This window comes from Mytilus galloprovincialis, chromosome 3, assembly GCF_965363235.1.
Source record: "Mytilus galloprovincialis chromosome 3, xbMytGall1.hap1.1, whole genome shotgun sequence".
NCBI classification, from domain to species: Eukaryota; Metazoa; Mollusca; class Bivalvia; order Mytilida; family Mytilidae; genus Mytilus; species Mytilus galloprovincialis.
The window spans coordinates 108,587,863-108,611,862 of record NC_134840.1 but is presented as its reverse complement, the minus strand read 5'-3'; the positions used below and the strand labels follow the sequence as shown (position 1 = coordinate 108,611,862).

The 24,000-nt window shown below is 31.6% G+C and overlaps 1 protein-coding gene across 1 annotated transcript; it reads left to right on the top strand.

Moving 5' to 3' along the window:
- The first annotated feature begins 543 nt into the window (after positions 1–543).
- On the top strand, positions 544–21,320 carry LOC143066701 (uncharacterized). The gene is made up of 6 exons (XM_076239522.1): positions 544–1,286; positions 3,651–3,695; positions 4,864–4,967; positions 11,175–11,271; positions 11,903–12,067; positions 20,912–21,320. The coding sequence occupies exons 1-6, from the start codon at positions 608–610 to the stop codon at positions 21,148–21,150; spliced, it is 1,329 nt and encodes a 442-aa protein (XP_076095637.1). The 5' UTR covers positions 544–607; the 3' UTR covers positions 21,151–21,320.
- The last annotated feature ends 2,680 nt before the right edge of the window (positions 21,321–24,000 follow it).

Here is a 24,000-nt window from a genome sequence, read left to right as displayed (position 1 = left end):
ATTTTCCTTTTGATTATCAACTTTTCTGTGTCATTAATGTTTACTTCAAGTTTGTATGTGTATCCTTTGTACCATGAGTTTCTATCTCATGGTTTAATGGAAATAAACATACCAATAGATAGCTAGATTTGTATAGCACCTGCTTCCTCTGAAGTGCAATAAAAGTTTGTTTATCTGTGAGAATGTCATATAAAAAGTAGTATTCATATTTATTTTTTTTGGTTTTTGTTGCATCTTTACTTCGTATTATTTTAAATAGATATACGTTTCTAATTGGTTTCAGATTTCAACCAACCGCAGTTCTTTTCTTAAACAAAGCTTTAACCACTTGCTGACGTCAATCATTGGTAAAAAACTAATATACACTTACTTATTTTTGAGAGTAAACTACTGATGTCTTCATGTATCATGTGTTCAACTCTTTTCCTAATTATACACAAAGCAATGAAAACTATGTCAATTTGTTTTGCAATTTTCCTCTGAAACTTAAGTGCCTCCCTAATGTTTCAAGTTATGCATATATAGCATAACAAAGACACATTTTATAAAGAATGACTTACATTTCTAGCTGAACGTTCATACGGTTTATGTTCATCAGCTTTCAAATATGAAAGATCATACTCCGTTATTTGTTATGTTTATTTTTGTTGTTTCGATATTGCCTTCGATACTCTCCGCAAAACAGTACAATAATTCAGTGAGTAAAAGTGTTAGGATGCCATTTGTTTCAAATGAATTAAAAGCGCCTCTTGTTGCTGACCTCGATGTTTCTGCTTTGAACGCACAATTGAAGGATTACATTGATGAAAATATTTTTTCTACTTTTACTGAGAAAATTGAAGACATCGTTAACAAAAAGCTACTCGGACTAAAAAAGGGCATGCTCAACGAATATTCGTCGAAGCTGGAAAAATTACAAACCAGATGTGACCAAAAACTAGCAGAGCTGTATTCAGTGTATGACAATAGATTTTCAGATTTATCAGAGAACCAAAGTGAAAATGTTACCAAGTTCATTGAAAATGTTCAGGAATGGCAAAATACTCTGATTAAATCAGTGAACGAACAGAGTGAAAATTTACAGAAGTCAAAGGTTGTATACGATAATCAGGTGTCTGAAGTACTGCGAAATTATAAACATCAGACATCCGAAATATCCAAGGAAGTTGTTACAAGTTTTACTAAACTTAAAACAGAATTGAAAAACTTGAAGAATGATATGGTCGATGATGTCATCAAATCAGTCACAAGTAACTTAACACAATTTGAAACGAATATGATTAATGGTAAGTTTTTAAAGTCAAGGTGTTTTATATGTATTTGAAATATCACATTAATGACTTAATTCATGGATGAAACAACATCTAGGCCTTATTTAAGGATAAAGCATTTCTAGTTTGGTCTATTTTGAGTTTAATAAGTGGTATATGTGTCAACTTTTGCATTGTACTTTAACTATTTTGTTTTATTAGTTATCTTTTCTAAAATTTTGGTTTGAGCGATGCTGCTTTGGGCGACTTAAACTTTCCAAGGTTTTTTTCATACTATTAGCACTTGGTTATTACTACTGCTGCTTGTAGACTGATACGGTCCAGTGGAATCACAAGTTTTAGGATCAGTGCTCAGGGTCTGACATGAATTAAAATACAACTTCCTTAATTTGTTCTCTACTACATTGTGGAATCTTTTAGACGAGAAGGTTCAAACATTCTCACTTTAACTTTAGTTTGTAACCCAGATTTGTTTTCTATTTATCAATTTATGACTTATTAACAGCGGTATACTACGGTTGTCTTCATATGAAGGTGCAATTGGATATCAATATTTTTTTCACACTTTTTACTATATTATTTACAAGTATTTTTATTACAAAAAATTTACTTTATCTTATCTTATACAAAAAAAATGTTCTACCTTTTATTCTAACTATAAGATGCAACACGGCGTGTGTCACTGGTGGAATGTTTAAAACAGTTTAAAACCTCCTAAAGTACCTGGGTTAAACACTGTCTTTTTCAATCTTCAGTTTCTGAGAAGACATTTGTTGTTTATCGTTATGTCTTTCACTTGTATTTAAGAAAATATAGAAGTTTAGAATTTCGTCAATACAAAATCTCTTTAATCATCAAATCTCACCATCTTGCAACACTGTGAAAAGTCAAGCATTATAATTAAATTAGACAAATATATCTTAAAAATGTAATCTGTGAACCGAAAATATGAACATTCAAAACATTCAACTGTGTGTACACGGCCATCGTCAACTCTCACCATATTGCAACACTATGGTAATATAGTTTGTTAAAGGCTTAGTTCACGAGATATATTTTTGTAACAATGAGTTAAAATTCACAATATTCACAATTTTTATTTGATAGAAAACATTTAACAACCACTAATACATGCAATTTACAATAAAAGAATTTCCATTTATTGAAGAACTATATTGTTTTATCTTTAAAACTTTTGAAGGTCAAAAACCTATAAAAAAAAACGTTTTACATTTGTTATTATACATACAATTTTTCATACTTTTAAAAATTACATACCAATATATGTAAGTAAAATCAAAAATGAAGTTTACCATTAAGATTATCAAATATAATATCTAATATAACAGATGCACAGGTTATGAAAAATATATGATGTGAGTTGTTTAAGTAGTAAAATATAAAGGTGTATAAGACATATATTTAAGTATGTCTGTAGATTATTTTGAACTCAAAATAATGAAAAGAAGAAACAAACAGCAAGAAACAAAATAGATAAATAAATAGATAATTGAAAGATAAATATTCAGTTCAATTGTTCCCAGTTGAACCTGGTTTTGTGCCATGCCAAACCTTCCGCTTTAATGGCAATGTTAAATATAACTTTAAAATGACAACATTACATGACAGGATTACAATACAAATAAATACCTTTTGTTAGCTATTATTCGTGTGTTTCTTTGTCTTTTTCTCCCATTTATTTGTATTGTAATCCTGTCATGTAAGTTTGTAACCGGGATTTGTTGTTTTCCTTAATCGATTTATGAATTTCAAACAGCGGTATACTACTGTTGCCTTTATTTGGTTATTTATTTAGAGATGAACTATGTAGTTCTTTCACATGTAAGAGACAATATATAATATGACAATTCTATTACATTTTTTTTTAATTTTAAAAATAAAATTAAAAAAGTGTTAAAAACATTTTGTAACATTTTTAACAATCTAGCAAAAATAATGTGTGGCAGAAAAAAAAAGATCAGCAGCATGGATTTTTGGGTGGTTTTATTGCATAAACCTTTTAATGAACAAGACCATTCAATAGATATAGGAAGATGTGGTGGGAGTGCCAATGAGACAACTCTCCTTCCAAAAAACAATTTATAAAAGTAAATCATTATAGGTCAATGTACACCCTTCAACAAGAATGGAAATTTAGAAAATCTTTTTCTAGTCAGTGCGACGGGAGCAAAGGTAGCAAAGGTCGAGATAGCTCGGAAACATGGAATAAAAATTTAGGATAAGACTATTTTGTTGTTTAAATCGATACAGTGTTGTTACATCTTTATAAAAAGCAAAACGCATTGTTATTTGTGTTGTATGTGATACTTAAACATATCATTGATGACTTTAATCATTTATTCTTTTTACATAATATAGATATGGTGAAAGAAAAACTGAAAAGATTACAGGATACTATGCTAGGTAATTTTGAGTAAAACTAAAAAGGGTACAGATTCTCTAATTTCGGCGAGAGTAAGTTGCAGTATTAAACTTTTTACAATGTTGCAGGTCAGTTAATCAAGACTACATAAAACACATCAAATCTACTATGTTTATAATTTCATGAATTGGTTGCCATCAGACACATTTCGTCTAAATAATACCCACCAGTGGCACTAAAATCAAAACGAGGACTTTACATTGTATTAGACGGAACTGACCAGCACGTTGTACGTTTAAAAAGACCCATGAATACTTTCAAATTAATTCATAAGACGTCCCATAAAAATGTCAATGAAAACAGTTATTTGATATTGAACATTAAAATATACAATAGAGCAGATACACTGTACAATAAATAGTCATTGGTGAATATTGTAATACTGATGTATTCTGAAACTGTATAAATATGTGTTATTTTCAAACAATATTTCTTATAAGAGATTTTTGGAAACACAATAATAAAAATCCGCAATGTTAAAGTTAAATCCAAAAGTAAAACAATTATCGATCTCAGTTTAAAAGATTCCTGCCGATTAAAAACATTATTTCGAGTTCATATAACTCAAGAATAAGTACAAGCATATCTGCCTAATAGAACTTATCTAATATTTATTAGATATAAGAAGATGTGGCATTGGAGCCAATAAGACAAATCTTTATTTCAATCCACCAATCCACAGTCAAAACTAGTAAAACTAAACCATTATAGGTCAAACTACAATCTTTAACACGGAGCCTTGGCTCAAATAGCACAGAAAGCTATAAAGGGCCCCCAAAATGAAAAATGTTAATACATTTAAAGGGGAACACCAACGGGCTAATCTATATGAAAAACAAGAAAAAAGAAACATTTATAAACCGCATTAACAAACGGCAACCACTGAACATCAGATTCCTGCCATAGGACAGGTTTAAACAGATGCAGCGGGTTTAAATTGTATGAGTTAACGGGGTTTTTTTTTGTGCAACACTGATGTTTTTTTTAACAATATTCACGTCTTCAATATATATTTAAGCATTCCTAATGAAATCAAATCAGAAAAGAGCTTTTATCATATCAATCTTGAAAGTGTTATTCTCTTTTATATCTTTTCATCTATCAGTCAGTTTATAGGCACATTATTATGTATGACCATCTTTTATACAGAAATCCATGAGTGCTCCGAAAAGTCCAAGCTGGTTGGTATTTATAATATCTCACCTGACGAGTCACATGCGTTTAACGTGAGATGCGAGACAGGGGGATGGACGGTACGTATAACATATGAACATGTTGTTTATAAATAAACAATTTGAACGAGAGAGAAAAATATTGAAACATACAGCCATGCATTATATAGATAGATGTTTTTGTGTTCTGTTTAATTGTTCCTTGTAAAATTGTTACACGATGATGACTGTTGTACCCATATTTTGACTATTTTATTTATATGTCTGTTTAGTTCACGCATCATTGTAAATATAACGGAATTTGATGAGACTGTCATCAAAGTGAGAGGTTTAGCGCTATAAAACCAGGTTTAATCCACCATTTTCTACATTTGAAAATGCCTGTACCAAGTCAGGAATATGACAGTTCTTGTCCATTCGTTTTTTATGTATTTTGTCACTTAATTTTGCCATGTGATTATGGACTTTCCGATTAGATTTTCCTCTGAGTTCAGTATTTTTGTGATTTTAATTTTTTATATGACTATTAAAAAGAAGACATTGAACCCCACTGAAATAGTGTACGTATCCTTGAGAACAATCTATCTTAAAAGTTAAGAATTAATCTAGTATTCATGTTGAATTAAATTCTCGATATCAATCGAATCATTTTCATTACGTCGTCGATAATTTTTTATGCGCTCAGGTTATCAATCGACTGGGTCAAATTAAGTGAACATTCGTCTGTTGAACGACCACTGTCATATCGTACGTGTCATGGATATTTAACCTGTGGGGATGTCAAAGGTTGTAAACGCCTAAATCAAATAATACGAATAACCAGTACTAAATATAATGTGCTGATTTAAACGTTGAATACCTTAATGTCCTTTTTTCTTCTCGTGCACCTGCATGTTCTGCGCTCTTTTATTCTATTTAAATCGCCATTGGGAGGCCTCTGACAAACTGATTGACCGAAAATCACTGTTATCGATAGCCGATGAGAAACACGTAAAAGGTACATGATTCAGTATTATTTCCAATATCATATTACGGTGGTCCAGACTGTTATGAAAATGATTTTATACAAAATGAGTCATCAATGACATTAACTTGGTACCCCAAACATTTTTCAAATACAATTTCCAAAAACTAAACAGATGTATAGATAGGTTTCTTCCCCAGAACTAAAAAAAAATAGATAAATGTTCCGTTTTAAATTCACAAATAATACGATTGTCTTGAAGTATAGATTCTGGATACTGACGTTGTTTATCATCTTGACAATATGATATAGTATTCTTTTATTTGTCTTTATGAATATCACTTTTACTGTTTGGTCTTTTCTGGTGATGTTCATTTGTGGTGGCTTTTTTTATATATCCGGTCGCTATGTTACGGTTATATGATAATGTTCGTATTTTTGTCTTTCATTTTTGCTCCTGTGCTTTGACTGTGTACCTGTTTGTGTTTCTTTGATACATATGTCGTGGCTCTGTACTTATACATCCTGCCATTGTGTTATTATTGTATGGTACACTTTTGATATGGTGGTCATTTATGTTTTCTAATGTGCTATGTCTATATTCAGGAATGTATAATTGTCAATAAGACAACTCCCCAAAAGACCAAATGACACAGAAATTTACAGGTCAATGAATGGCTTTCAACTTTGTACTTCTTTGGCTTTATAATTATCTTAATTTAGCGTCACTGATATGTCTTGTGTAGACGGACGCGCGTCTGGCGTGTTAAATTATATCCCTGGTACCTTTGATAATTATATTTATTATAGATCCTTTTCCAAGGTTGTATTATTAAAATAAAAAACCGTCAAAGTCCAACAACTCCTTTGAAAATGGTCGAATAAAATCGTGTAGTACAATATGATCAATCATGATGGAAAACAATCCTACCATTAATAAAATTGAGAATTGAAATGGGAAATATGCCAAAGAGACAACAACCCGACCATAGAGCAGACAACCAACAGGTCTTCAATGCAACGATAAATTCTCGCACCCGGAGGCGTCGTTCAGCTGGCCCCTAAACAAATATATACTGGTTCAGTGATAGAACACCATACTTAACCCCAAATTGTACACAAGAAACTAAAAGTTAAAATAATACAATACTAACAAAGGCCAGAGGCTCCTGACTTGGGACAGGCGGGAAAATGCGGCGGGTTAAACATGTTTGTGAGATCTCAAGTAGGCTTCACCTACGAATCCTGCAAAGGATGATACACTGCGAGTTTTAACATTTGCATTTTTAAGCTTCACATACTCTATTTAGATAGACAATACATGTATTGTACATATTTTTGCTATGGTAACAATCGCACCATAACAACCCTATAGTTTAGTTCTATAAACCTCAAAAGTTTCTTTTTTAACACAGATTATTTATATACATCCTTTCGAAATTACTGATGATAAATAGAAAGGACAATTTTGGCAACACTTGTTTCCATGAAAACCAAAATAGACAGTTTTGCATCTCTTTGATGTTATACAACCAAATCATAGTACGTCCCATTCGGTTGCATACGAAAAAGGGACGAAAACTAATCAATTGGATTAGACAGTTGTAGGAAAATTATCTATTATTTCATAGCAGTCAAAATAACCGTGTCTTTGGTTTTTCGAATCACCATTATTCGTGCATTTGGTGTTCCTATAGAATATTTTGGAAACTTACTAAAGTTACATTTTTACATATTGTGTCTGTTTGTTTTGTTGACGCATTATTGTCAATATAATGGAATTTGATGCGACTGTCATACAAGTGGGTGGATTAGCTAGCTATAAAACCTGTTTCAAGCCACTATTGTCTACATATAAGTAAATGCCTATTCCAAGTCAGGAACATGACAGATGATATCCATGTATTTTAGCTTTTGATTTTGCCATTTGATTAGGGACTTGCCGTTAAGGTTTTTTGAGATTTGAATTTTTACATGCATGGTTACTAAAGCTTGTATGAAGAAAGAAAAAGGGCAAAAATTTGATTGGTTAATTTCCAGTGTTTGTTATTTTTTGATATGCAATGAAACATTATGTGAACATTCTCCTATAGTACTGGACGGGATAAAATTTTACTCATGTCAGGAATTTCTTTATTTGAAACAAATTAATTCTGCACAATTTGTTGAAAGGTGAAAATTTAATATAGACTAATAGTGTGGTTCAATTGTGGTAGTACACCTTTTAAAGGGGAAAACAAGTTTTTTGTTTACAGTCTGTGCTCTTCCTATGAAACCCAAGTTGTTTGCATTTGTCTATTCTACCGTTGTCTTCAATATATCGAACAAAATAGTTTGTAGCTTCTCTTAGATATTCTATAAAAATTAGTTTTTTTTCCCATTTTGATATTTGCTGATAAATTTGGTTAACAATGAACCAATTTATTTCATTTTCTTACTTGCACAACTCGTATTAAGTCTATAATATTTAAACTTTAGAACAAAGTAAAGAAAACAGTTTTCTTACATTACACTGATTTATTTACCAGTAAAATGTGGAAATATGAAAATAAATTTTCTTGGTTTGACAAAGTAAATGCTGACTTTAAAACTTATATGTCTGAATATTCAAATTGATAAAAATAAAGGCCATTTATCAGTAAAATACAGAAAATAGAAATTATTAAATTTTGCTCCGAATGTATGTTTCGGTTTTAAACAACCTTCACTTTAAATTTCCTAAAACGCCATGAAAAGTCCATGATATATAAACAAAATATATATACCTAAACCACCGCAGTTTCTTTTTATATAAAAGAACCCTAATAATTCCATTTTTGATGAAATCGAACACATTTTCATTTGGGCGATTGGGCGTCAATATGAAAATGGATTCCCAAATCTTAACTCATAGTTAGATTTTGCATATTAATAACACCAAAAATTCAAGTCTCTGTATTTAACCCCATTTAGATTGGTTAGAAAAAAAGCAATGTTCTCCACGTTTTACAAAAAGTATTGGTTTTGAACCATAATTCCTAAATAGTTAGGGCCATCACCCCACAGTCAATGCCAACCTTCCTTTTTTGAATGAAACATTGCGGTAATTTTATACATATGAACAACTATAAATTGGAAACAACGTTCAAACCCGCAATTTATTTACGAGTGCATGTAAAACAAATTTCTTAGTAGGTATAGAAAAAACACATGTGGTATGCTTTCCAATAAGACAACTTTCCACAAGAGATCAAATGACACAGTAATTAACAACTATGGTCATCGTATGGCCTTCAACAATGAACAAAGCCCATATCGCATAGTCAGCTTAATAAAGCCCCGAAATGACAATGTAAAACAATTCATACGAGGAAACTAACGGCCTAATTTATGTACAAAAAATGAACGAAATACAAATATGCAACACATAGACAAACGATAATAACAGACTCCTAGCTCGAACTTTGTATTTGTTTTGCTTTTTAACTGTTTTGACCTGAGCGTCACTGATGAGTATTATGTAGACGAAACGCGCGTCTGGCGTATTAAATTATAATCCTGGTACCTTTGATAACTATTGGGACATTCAGAATGTCGCGGGTTTAAACATGTTAGATGGATCCCAACCCTACCCTAACCTGAGACTGTGGTAAAACAATACATAAGAATGAACTAAAAAAATCAGTGAAAAAAGGCCTACCTCATCAGATAGATAGAAATACAAATACTACAAATACAAGTAGAGTCTAAAAAGAACACAAACAACCTTTACGTAAAGACCAAAAATTTGAAAAGCATATTTTAACAAAATGCATTCGATCAAGAGGTCGAACAACTGAAGTTCTTTAACCCTGCAACATTACAGTAATTTCTTTTATCATTCTGGCCAATCCACGCTGTAAGCATTTTCCTGAAGAATAAGGACAAAAGCTGCAGGTCCCATTCTATAATCATCAATGCTTCTCCACGCTTTAATTCATCTAAAACTGAAGTACGTCCACGGTCTTCATTACATGTAAAGCATCTTATAGCATACTGACGTCAAGACATTATGTGTAACTCTGACAGCTTTATGTCTCTAATTAGCCAATCATTGTTAGATAAAAAATCTGCATAAAAAAACAGAAATATAAATATTAAAATATTAGTCCAACATGTAGAATCATCATTTTGCTTCAAGGCGACCTAAAACAAATATAAAAAACCAAGTTAAGATCAAAATTTTCTTTACATTAATTTTATTTGATTAAAAAGTGTAAAAGATAATTAAGAAAATTTCAAATGCTCAGATATTTTTAAGTGAAAAATAAACTCAAGGATGCTTTACACTATTGAGTACTTGTGGGTTTCTGTTAAAAGACTCAGAAGAGTTGCGTTTCCTAGTTTTATTGTTACAATTTTCAAACTGGTTAAATTCTCATAAAAATGCCAAATAAAACTGACGATCTAACATGTTCAAAAAAATAGGACAACATACAAAGAAAGAAAGCTTTATGTCAAACGATCTCTGAGTATGTTAGTGTTTAAGAAGATACAGTACTGAATTTTCTATTGTGAACTTTGGCAGCTATGTTTCAATTTTCACCTGAGTATGGAGGATATTTATCTACCTGTTAAAGCTGTGTTCAATGATAAGTTTTCATATCACGTTTTTATTGAAACATGGTTGCTGGTTGCATTTACATTATTAAAATTGGCGTATTTTAAAGATAAAGAAGTCAGTGGTTGTTGTTTGTTTATGTGTTACATATTTAATTTTCGTCCTTTTTTGTACATAAATAAGGCCGTTAGTTTTTTCGTTTGAATTGTTTTACATTGTCATTTGGGGCCTTATATAGCTGACTTTGCGATATGAGCTTTGCTCATTGTTGAAGGCCGTACGATTACCTATAGTTGTTAATTCCTGTGCCAATTTGGTCTATTGTTAAGTATTGTCTCATTGGCTATCATACCACATCTTCTTTCTTATATTAACAAAAGCTTATAGGGAAACCTGTAAAGAAGTCATTGACAAAAAGGCTTTAGGGAAACCTTAAATATTGATGACTTTTATTTGTTTGGTCACAGGTTATCATAAATATTTGCCGATCGAAATGAGGTTCTTATATTCAGCGTTTGAAGGTGGTGTCGGGTCATCACTAGTTACTAAACAAGTAGACATCTAACTTCAAGTGTTGACGTCATTACCTTTTTTTATTGGGTTTGTATGTTTTCTGTGCTTTGGGAACTTCTGGTGGTCTTTTTGATAAAAGCGTATGGTATGATATGTTTTAACTTTTATAACTCCTTTCGAGGAAAATTGAATTTGCGATTGTTAATAGTTCATCATTCTGTAATTTTTTAAGGTTATCCAAAAGCGTTTCAATGGAGTAACAGAATTCTACAGAAACTGGCAAGACTATGAAAATGGATTTGGTGACCTTAATGAGGAATTTTGGTTAGGTAAGCTCGTTCATTTATTTTTATCGGTTAAGGGTAAATTATACAGATTCAGTCTGTTAACAAAGATTTAGAACAAACCGTATTGGTAGATAACCCTCTTTTTTTTACATAGATGAATTAAGTCGTATAAGAAAAACAAAATGAGTATGTTAAATTTGATGTATGCCTTTTTGTGCTTCTTCGTTACATTTGTTGTTTTTATAGTGATATTAAGATGATAACACAATATTGACTGCTGTACCCCTATTTTTGACATTTTTTACTCTTTGAGTATGTTTGTTTTGTTCATGCATCGTTGACAATGTAATGGAATTTGATACGACTGTCATACAAGTGAGAGGTTTAGCTAGCTATAAAACCAGGTTCAATCCACCATTTTCTACATTAGAGAATGCCTGTACCAAGTCAGGAATATGACAGTTGTTATCCATTCGTTTGATGTGTTTAGACTTTTGATTTTGCCTTTTGATTTTGGATTTTCCTTTTTGAATTTTCCTCGGAGTTCAGTATTTTTGTGTTTTTACTTTTTAAACTAAATCAGGTAATTTAACAAGTGATTTTAAAGGTACTTCAATTTAATAGCTGTCATTGTATTTATAAATTTTCTAGGATTTTAATCGCACAATTTCAGGAAATAAGTATATTGCCATGCTGACATCACGAGGAAACCATAAACTGAGGATTGACCTGGAGGACTGGAATGGTGAAAAGGCTTATGCTCTCTTTAAAAGTTTTAAAGTCGGTGATCAATCCACAAATTACACACTGACTATTAGTGGGTATTCAGGAAATGCAGGTAACTTGTGTGTGTATATATATATATATATATATATATATATATATATATATATATATATCAGTCTAAAGATTTGCACAACGGTACTGATATAAGATGTTATAATACGAAAATGTTGTTATTAAATCGTGCTGACAAATATTTCGGCTCAACAAATGGCCTTCTTCAAGTGTCACTATATATATATATAAGTGTCTAAGAATGTAACTTTAACACACTAATGAGTGTTATAAAATTAGTTGTTATATTTTATATATTATTCACGCAATATTTCGCTAAACAAATTAGCTTCATCGGGCGTGTGCATCTTCTTCTTCTTCTTCTTCTTCTGGAAGTCCACCCTATCTGCAGGGTCACCGCATTTAAAAATTTTGTTTATTTTTAAAATTGCGTTGTTTAAAATTTTATCTACTGGTTAAAATTTAAAATAATATTACAGTTAGAATAGGATGAAACTAAAAATTAGTTAAAACAGGAACTTGTATGTACACTATACATTTAAAATTATAAAATGGATAAAAGTAATCTTATCAGTTGTTTATATTCTCTTAACAACGGAAAGTGAAAGGAACTACTAATCTGTACTAGTAATTGGTTAAATTTATGGACTAGTATGGTTTCTTAATAAGTTTAAATATATGTAGTTAAAAGATAAAATGGTAAGGGATACTAATAAAACAAGAGACTTGTAAAAATTAGTTTTAAGTAAAACAGTAGAGTTTGTCAATAGAATTTGGGTCTATAAGATTTTTTACAGGGGTAATTAATACATATATGCTCTAGTTATGGTTTAACTATGAATTACTTAGTATTAATTAAGTATATAGACAAAGTAGTATAATACTTGTTATATGTTACATTCCCACGACTGACAGCCACTTGTAGTTTAAGCTCAGAACTCAACTGATTGTTCATTTGTTTTCCAAAAGTTGGGTTCTTTTAGCATGCAATGCATAGATCCAGTCTTTGCAGATTCGTTCTAAGTCTCTCTGCTGAGGCACAGTTATAAGGTCGTTCCTAGAACAGTCAACCAACAATTCTAGAAGATCCTCATCAGAATCAATTATACTGCAATAGTGGATATGATTATCCTCTAGTAGGGATTTTAGTCTATCTTGATGAATTTTTCTCACACAATTCAGACTTTCACAGTTGATTAGGAAATGTTTATAATCCTCAGGTCCTACCATGCACAGTTTGCATTCTGCAGATTTTGTTCCGTCAAATCGGTTGGTAATACTTTGGGTTTTGTAAGTTCCTGTAAGTATCCTGGATTTTATTATCCCTTTGCTAACATCTCTTTTATTATCTCTGACACTGCTCCAACAGAAGTTTGGTTTTTTAAAGTTCCAGTTGTTTACTTCCATATATTTGAGTGTTGATTTGCTTCTAGCAGATTCAGTCCATTTGTTTTTCCAGGTTTTGTCTATAACTTCATGAGTCAATCGTTTCCAATTTTTCTCAGGATTTAGTATAATCTCATGTGCGGATGGAAGATCATAAGATTTGAGAGTTCTGTCCATCTATCTAGGTGAAATCGGATGCATGACAAAAAAATATCTTTGTAGCTTGACGTTTTTGTGTAAAAGTTTAAAATATTGATTGATGGGGTATATACAAGATATTTTTGCCGTTTATTGTACATAATAATTTTAAAATCTAAACAAATAGTTGTTTTATTTAAATAGAATGCAATTCATGATTTATTCCTTTGGTTTTGGGTAGAACTGTTTTTCATCCCTCTCATTAAGTCCATCAGGTTCAAGAGTACGTAGCTGATGCATCCAGAACCTTTCTCTCTGTTTTCTCCTTTCGGAGTCCCAATTTTGATTTACCTCAATTATTTGAAAGGTGATATTATCAAAAGTATGTCCTGTTCTTAAGAGGTGTCTCGTAATTGGACAGTTTCTTCCTTTTGTATAGAACGACCGGTGATTGTTAAGTCTGATGTTGAATGTAGTTTCTGTTTCACCAACATACTGCAGCTTGCAAGTTCCACAAGTAAGAATATAAATACTATTTTCCGTTTTGCAATTAGATGTAACATAGATGTTGTATCGCTGCTTTGTTACTGTGCTGCTAAAAGAGTGGTCAGTGTTGGCGGCTTTACAGCACTTACAATTGCTTCTACCGCATTGTTTGTAACACCCAAATTTAGAAGTTTCTTGTTTCTTTACTTTTGATGTCACAAGTATGTCTTTGAGATTTTTGGGTCTGCGATAGGCAATAACAGGAGGTGATGGAAAAATTTCTTTTAAGGAAGAGTCATTTTCGATAAGACGCCAGTGCTTTCGGATAGTAGATGAAATATTTGTCAAATCGGGATGGAAGGTTACAACAAACGGAATTCTATCTGCACGGGTCGTCTTATCTTTGTATTGCATGAGGCTAGCTCGATCTTTTTCTTGGGCTTTATCAAAAGCGTCTGTGATGTTTTTGGTTTTATATCCTCTTGATTTCAGCTGTGTTTTTAGTTGTCCCAAACGATAGTTAAGTTTGGATTCCGAGGAGCAAATTCGCTTTAGTCTGATGGCTTGACTGTAAGGTATACTCCTGGAGCAGTGTTTCGGGTGACAACTTTTTGGAGAAAGGAACTGGTGTTTATCAGTTTTCTTTGTGTGGAGATCAGTTGTCATGATCCCGTTTTTTACAAATGTGGTGGTGTCGAGAAAAGCAATTTTCTCGCTTGAAAATTCAGATGTAAATTTAATTGAGTGATGGAACTGATTACAATGATCTAAGAAATCTTGCAAATGTTCTGCAGTATCGTTCCATTTCATGTCAATATCATCAATAAAACGGAGCCATGACAAGGGTTTGTATGGCACACTTAAAAGGATGCGTTCTTCGAGATCCCCCATAAAAATGTTGGCAAAAGAAGGTGCCATTTTTGTTCCCATACTAGTTCCGTCAATCTGTAAAAAGTGCTTGTCGTTGAAAATAAAGTTGTTATTTTCAAGCACTAGCTTGAGCAATTGAACTAGACAGTCAGTTTGGGGATGTTTATCCTTTCGAGTATTCCATACTTTTTCACACGCGGCAATTCCTTCATCTTTTGGAATATTTGTGTATAAAGAACACACATCCATTGAAACCAAAATTGTGTTGTTAGGTAAAGGACTTAAGGAATTCATTTTCTTCAAATAGTCAGTCGTATCTTGAATATGAGATGGTAGTTGTTTAACATGTGGTCTGAGGTGGTAATCAACAAATTCTGAAATTTTTTCGGTGGGATGGCCATTAGCTGATACTATAGGTCTCCCTGGGATCCCTTCTTTGTGGAGTTTTGGAAGTAAGTAAAATCGACCGGCTGTGCACGTTTCGTCTGGGCGTAGATAATCGTACGTATCGTCATCAATTTGTTTATCTTTATTCATTTCTGAGAGGACGTCATTAATTTTTTTGCTGATTTCTTTGGTTGGATCACATGCTAGTTCTTTATAAAATTTAGCGTTTGAGAGTTGACGATTTCCTTCTTCGATGTAGTCTGCCTTGTTCATCACTACAACGGCACTTCCTTTGTCAGCTTGTTTGATAACAATTTCGTCACGGTCTTTTAAGTTTATCATGGCTTGACTTTCTGACTTTGAAATATTTCTGACTTGTTTACCACTGATTGAAGATCTGACTTCAGCTTTGACTGATGTAATGAATGATTCCAAATTGTCGTTTTTGCTTTTAGGGGGATTCCATTTACTTTTCTTTTTAAATTTTGGAATGCATATGTCTCCTTCATCACTCTCATAATCAGATTCATTCATTCCGGCTTCTTTTAAATTTTTCTTCTGTTGTCTATTGAAATGTTCTTTCAACCGAAGACGCCTGGCAAATGCTTCTACATCTGTCTCAAGTTGTAAATTGTTGACGGTTGCTGGAGCTGGACAGAAATTAAGGCCTTTACTCAATAGTTTTTCTTCAGAGGTAGTTAGTTCTATTGATGACAGATTGACAACTAACTTATCTTGAACTGTGTGTTTCTGTTTTTTAAAACGCCTTTTCCTCGGTTGTTTTGATTTACTCTCTTTTAACAAGTTTAAAATTTGATCTTCTTCAAAAACGGAACTTTGTTGGTTTAAACGGTCACGTTTGAACTTTTTATTTTGTTTAGCTTTGAAATTTTGTTTCTCTATTCTTTGAATGTCGGTTAGTCTTCTTTGAATTACGTCCATGTCTTCTGGAGTAACAGACAGAGATGTTTTTATATACGTTTCATTTAATTCCGAATTAATTTGTTTGTAGCCGTAGATAGAAAAGGAGAGTAAGAGTTGAAGAAGTCGGAATGAACAATTGAATAAAATATCGTCCCAACGTTTCATAAATCTGATGGACTTTACACCCGGTGTCTGAGGCGTCAATTTGATATTTAAACCTTTTGGTATGGTGTTGTTATCTATGTACGATTTAAGATTAGAAGCATGATGTTCAAGCTGTATTTTCCTTTTTCGTTAAACTTCTTAATTTATTAAAACATGTTTTGTTTTCCATGATCTTGCAAGGAAATAGATATGAACAGATTACACAAAATAAGATGTGTAATGCGTGTTGCCTGTGAAAATAGTATATAGTGTCTAAAAATAGCAACAATCAACATTCAATCTATCTAGGTGTGGATCAGTTTGTAAATAAACTGATGCAGTTACTAAATTAAATTATATAAGTGTCTAAGAATGTAACTTTAACACACTAATGAGTGTTATAAAATTAGTTGTTATATTTTATATATTATTCACGCAATATTTCGCTAAACAAATTAGCTTCATCGGGCGTGTGCATCTATCTAGGTGAAATCGGATGCATGACAAAAAAATATCTTTGTAGCTTGTACGTCAAGCTACAAAGATATTTTTTTGTCATGCATCCGATTTCACCTAGATAGATGCACACGCCCGATGAAGCTAATTTGTTTAGCGAAATATTGCGTGAATAATATATAAAATATAACAACTAATTTTATAACACTCATTAGTGTGTTAAAGTTACATTCTTAGACACTTATATAATTTAATTTAGTAACTGCATCAGTTTATTTACAAACTGATCCACACCTAGATAGATTGAATGTTGATTGTTGCTATTTTTAGACACTATATATATATATATATATATATATATATATATATATATATATATATAATGTTGGTTCTTGCATATTTTGAGAATATTGTTTATAAGTACACTGCAGGAAAACACTTTTAGGTTTTCAACCCACATGCGCGGGATAACAGTTTACTAGTGAATGTGTAAATGTTAAAGACAGCCACCATCATTGGACATAGTCTTGACTATGCACATGTATAACTAAACGGGAATCTAACATTAGAAAATACAACGACGGATAACTCCAATTGTTGTCAAAATTACAATCACTTACAGCATTGATCAGCATAGTTTGAATAAAATGTAGAATCAATGTATTAGGTTCCAGCCTCTTGTGTATATTCAGAGATTGATCCAACGTGTCAAGGCCATTTCGGAACCTTCTTGATGAAATTAATCAACAAAACAATAGTTGATACACAGCTACTTTTGCATAGGTACTATTTCTGTACTAAAAATATGTAGTACTGGAAGTTTACTTTTAATATTAAGTACTATTTCTTTACTTTAAAATTATTGTAATATTTAGGTACTTGTATTTTACAGTATTTGATTTGTACTAAATATTTTGGTACAGAAATAATACAATATTCCATGTTTAAAAATCATAATTTTAATAGGTTTGAAATAGAAAAACTTTCAAAATGCTGAAAATGTAACGGTAGTTACCAAAAATCTGTAGTACCTAAATCTCAAGTACAAATAAAGTACTGTAAAATACAGGTACCTAAATATTACAATAGTTTTAAAGTAACAAAATAGTACTGAATATTAAAAGTAAGTTTCCAGTACTACATATTTTTAGTACAGAAATAGTACCTATGCAAAAGTAGCTGTGTATAGAAAAAAATGAAAAAGGCAAACCAATTCCTACGGTAACATATCCTGGCTCAAAATCGTAAAAACCTTTTCTTGACGAGACTCGGTATTTGTACTGATTTGGGGTTTATGGCTGATGGTCTTGCTGATACGGTTGGGTTAGGAGGTCAATAGACGCATGCGATTTTTTATTTTGTTTTCATTTTGAAAATCATTGTTTGATATTTTACTTAATTCGTACTCTATCGGGGAAATGTATTCATGTACAAGTATTTCATTTTTTACCGTACTACTTGTACAATCAACTGCACACTATGTTTTTTTTGGCGTCTTTGTCTGATTGATTGTAATGTTTCTTTATTTTTATATTGTCATGTGTGTTTTGGTCTATTAGGTATTTTTACACATATTTGGCTATTGGTTTTAAATTATGGTCACATTGACCAATCCTTAAATGGCACTTTTGCCCCATTATTCCACCAAAGATCAAATAATGTGGGGCTAAGATTTCAAAGGCAACTGCACGGCCTTCCATATTGCGAGACAATATATACCTTCTAGTCAGTTAAAAACGGCTGCAACATGAAAATATGTCTGTTTGTGCTCCCCACAGAATTGGTCAATATAACTAAACTATAACCAACAAACATTTGGTGGTTTAACTGGTATCTTAGCATGACTAACCGACTATTTCATTATGTATATCTGTTATCCACTATAATTAAATTGTTTTACGTTTCCCATCCCGGTTGGTAACTTAGCATGATTAACCGACTATTTCATTATGTATATCTGTTATCCACTATAATTAAATTGTTTTACGTTTCCCATCCCGGTTGGTATCTTAGCATGATTTACCGACTATTTCATTATGTATATCTGTTATCCACTATAATTAAATTGTTTTACGTTTCCCATCCCGGTTGGTATCTTAGCATGCTTTACCGACTATTTCTTTATGTATATCTGTTATCCACTATAATTAGATTGTTTTACGTTTCCCATCCCGGTTGGTATCTTAGCATGACTAACCGACTATTTCATTATGTATATCTGTTATCCACTATAATTAAATTGTTTTACGTTTCCCATCCCGGTTGGTATCTTAGCATGACTAACCGACTTTTTCATTATGTATATCTGTTATCCACTATAATTTAATTGTTTTACGTTTCCCATCCCGGTTGGTATCTTAGCATGATTAACCGACTATTTCATTATGTATATCTGTTATCCACTATAATTAAATTGTTTTACGTTTCCTATCCTGGTTGGTATCTTAGCATGCTTTTCCGACTATTTCATTATTTATATCTGTTATCCACTATAATTAAATTGTTTTACGTCTCCCATCCCGGTTGGTATCTTAGCATGACTAACCGACTATTTCATTATGTATATCTGTTATCCACTATAATTAAATTGTTTTACGTTTCCCATCCCGGTTGGTATCTTAGCATGATTAACCGACTATTTCATTATGTATATCTGTTATCCACTATAATTAAATTGTTTTACGTTTCCCATCCCGGTTGGTAACTTAGCATGATTAACCGACTATTTCATTATGTATATCTGTTATCCACTATAATTAAATTGTTTTACGTTTCCCATCCCGGTTGGTATCCTAGCATGATTAACCGACTATTTCATTATGTATATCTGTTATCCACTATAGTTAAATTGTTTTACGTTTCCCATCCCGGTTGGTATCTTAGCATGACTAACCGACTATTTCATTATGTATATCTGTTATCCACTATAATCAAATTGTTTTAAATTTCTCATCCCGGTTGGTATCTTTGCATGACTAACCGACTACTTCATTATGTATATCTGTTATCCACTATAATTAAATTGTTTTACGTTTCTCATCCCGGTTGGTATCTTAGCATGCTTTACCGACTATTTCATTATGTATATCTGTTATCCACTATAATTAAATTGTTTTACGTTTCTAATCCCGGTTGGTATCTTAGCATGACTAACCGACTATTTCATTATAAATATATCTGTTATCCACTATAAGTCAATTGTTTTACGTTTCTCATCCCGGTTGGTATCTTAGCATGCTTTACCGACTATTTCATTATGTATATCTGTTATCCACTATAGTTAAATTGTTTTACGTTTCTCATCCCGGTTGGTATCTTAGCATGCTTTACCGACTATTTCATTATGTATATCTGTTATCCACTATAATTAAATTGTTTTACGTTTCTCATCCCGGTTGGTATCTTAGCATGACTAACCGACTATTTCATTAGGTATATCTGTTATCCACTATAGTTAAATTGTTTTACGTTTCTCATCCCGGTTGGTATCTTAGCATGCTTTACCGACTATTTCATTATGTATATCTGTTATCCACTATAATTAAATTGTTTTACGTTTCTCATCCCGGTTGGTATCTTAGCATGACTAACCGACTATTTCATTATGTATATCTGTTATCCACTATAGTTAAATTGTTTTACGTTTCTCATCCCGGTTTGTATCTTAGCATGCTTTACCGACTATTTCATTATGTATATCTGTTATCCACTATAATTAAATTGTTTTACGTTTCTAATCCCGGTTGGTATCTTAGCATGATTTACCGACTATTTCATTATGTATATCTGTTATCCACTATAATTAAATTGTTTTACGTTTCTCATCCCGGTTGGTATCTTAGCATGACTAACCGACTATTTCATTATGTATATCTGTTATCCACTATAATTAAATTGTTTTACGTTTCCCTTCCCGGTTGGTATCTTAGCATGATTAACCGACTATTTCATTATGTATATCTGTTATCCACTATAATTAAATTGTTTTACGTTTCCAATCCCGGTGAGATTATGTTTTTATGTTATATTCATAACAGTTGTACGCTTTATAAATGAATATTATTTTAATTCTCAGTTTTCTTTGTAATTTCAGGTGATAGCATGACGTACCATAACAATATGCCTTTCTCCACTTTCGATCGTAAAAATGACCAAACTTCTGTGAACTGTGCAGCTCACAGTCAATTGAAAGGTGCATGGTGGTACAATGATTGTTGGAGGTCTAGTTTAAACGGGAAATATTCCAGATCGAGTCAGGGAGGAATAAAGTACAATGCATGGAAAGGAGCTAAAAGTCTCAAAATGTCTTCTATGATGATCAAGAGAACATAGAAATAGGCATTCTAATGCAACAACGTTTGTAACGTTCATTTTGATTAGATAACGTCACTTTTTTACATGGCTTCAATTGACAATTGATGCTATGGGACGAACGCGCAAGCGCAGACGGCAAATGGCAGATTTTAATTATATGTTTTTACGCTGTTGTCTGTCAGTTTCATTAGAATTTAAGCTCCGACGGCATTTGATGGTCGCAAATACCCGTTTATTGTCTCCGCTAACACGTCGCCAGTAAACTTAATTTGCGACCATCAAATCCCCAATTGATGCCATCGGAGCTTAAAATACAATACAGTTGTCTCCTTATTCACCATTTGTTATATATGTTTCTTACCACTAGTCTGACTATTGTTTGTTTATTGGTTATTATTAATTACGCCTCGGGTTTTAGAAATATACATACACATCATTTTGAATTCACTCTCTCGCTGATTTCTTTTTATGTTAGAAATAGTCATCTATGGTCAGGTTGTTGTCTCTATGACACATTTCCATTTCCATTCTCAATTTTATCTATCATATGCTTCTGTCATTTCACTAACCTTTTAGTAGCTTAGTTCTTTTATAAGAAACATAAACACTTGTGTTTGTACTCCTTGCTTGTAACTTTTGTAACCTCTCTCGCTTGTTGTGTACATATTATAAATATTTATTGTTGTATTTGTTATCTCTGTAACTATGTAATGCATTGGCTTTATGAGAAAAAAGATATATTTACAATAAGTCAGTTTTATATGACTTTATGAGAAGTAATTAAGACATAATTTTTTTTTTTTTTATTTTTTTTTTAAAGATGAAACATGTGAAATAACATAATACATTATTTGACACAATTTATATAAAACTAAGTAACACTTGTCCGATCTATCAAACCATAATGTTATTATTAGATATAAATATTACAATTGATTTTGTTGATTAAATGCTGCTTCTAACAATTGACACGTTTGATACATTTTTTTTGTACAGGATTAAGAAACATACAGAGTATCTTTCTATATCAATCAAATATTTCAAATATTCTCCCCAACCATATTTTGTAGGAAATATGATTTAACGTCTGCATTTTATATATTAGTTAAACAAAATTACATAAAATTGACTACATGTTACACATGCAAGAAATTAATTCAAGTTTCCCGATGTCCCCTTCTTTTCTTTTCAAAACTTTATTACATGTACATTTTAGTTTTTGTTTTAAATCAAAACAAAATCCTTACTACTTTTTTCATAGTTTTTTAAAAGAAAAAATATAATGGTGTCAATGTTAAATCCAGGCAAAATCTAACAGAGAATCATTTCCTGTCTAATTTTAAATTGATTAAATTTCAAAAACAAGGACATGGACCTGTCATTTGTTTCTACCTCTTAAGATCTACTGTTATTAGACTAACAATCTATAACACTCCTTTTGAATTAAAGCTTGTTATTTTGTAGCAGAGAAGCGATCACTCTTATATGGTTATTAATCTGTATTCTGGTACTTAAACGTGAACTGTACTATACAACGTTTGGAAAAAAATATAGGCAATCAATAAAGTCGTGTATCGTAATAGTCAACATTATTCAAGTTATCTGGAAAGATTAATGGCTGAGACATTCATTTTATTGTCATCTAACGAATGATTTTTGTTTATCAGCAATTGAGTACCACTACATTTTCTTGCAAAGCATTTTTAAACTTAATGTTGTAGTTTATCTTTTGATGAACAGACGATTAGGGATCCAAACTGTTTTCATATAATTCTATGGGAAAAGTTAGTATATAGGTTAATCTCAATCAGGGAACTTTTCACCAGAGACCAAATGACGTAGAAGTTACTCATTATAGGTAATCGTACACGTAAAATTTGCCAAATATAGGTCATTGTACACTGACAATTTTTTTTTCTGAAGATACTTTTCACCAGAGATTCTATGATGTAGAAGTTATCAACTATAGGTCATCGTACACGGACAAATTTGATCATGAAGAAACTTCCACTAGAGTTTGAATGGCGTAGAATAGATGTTACCAGCTATAGGTCATCATACACGGTCATATTTTACTTGCGTGAAAATAACATAAATCTCATTTGAAATATTCATCATATAATGTGTACGCAAGTTCCTTCAAACACAGCTTATAAGTGAAACTATTTTAATGTGCATTTCACACGAAATTCGAATTCACATGAATCTTAAGTGAAAATATTCACTTAAAATACTTAACACAAAAAAAATGGTATTGTTCATGATTTTAATTAGATTTGAAACATTATATGTTATTTCAGTAACTTTATTTTGAATATTCACGTTAAAGCTCTTTGAGATAAAATCACATGAATTTCACGTCAGATTAACGTGAATTTAAATTCACATGAAATTCACGTGAATTTGGTGATGCAAACGTTGAAATGTTTTTGTGTAAGCGTAGGGTTAATTTGTGCAGCATAAGGTGCCAAATAAAACTTACTCCAAATTGAAAATTAATTGAAATAATGATTTCAGATTTCCTAAATTTGTTGGTATGACATGTATAAGGAATCTCAATAGTATAACTAATTGAAGAGGTTTCCATAAGATAAATCTAGTTCTTCTTATATACTCTACAATGTCACGATTTTACTTATGACAGTGACATTCCATTATTTATTTGTATAAGGTTCCTTGTTATTTAAGATTAAATGGTATTGCAAAAGAGTTCGATTATTATGTATATATCAGAGATGTATGTATATTTTCTTATCGGTGTGAAATCATTTCAGAAAATTTTACACTTTGTAGTCGGTTTCAGATTTCAAACAGCTACTTTCGTTCAATAAAAAAACTTTAACAAAGAAAATAATGAATTGATTTGTA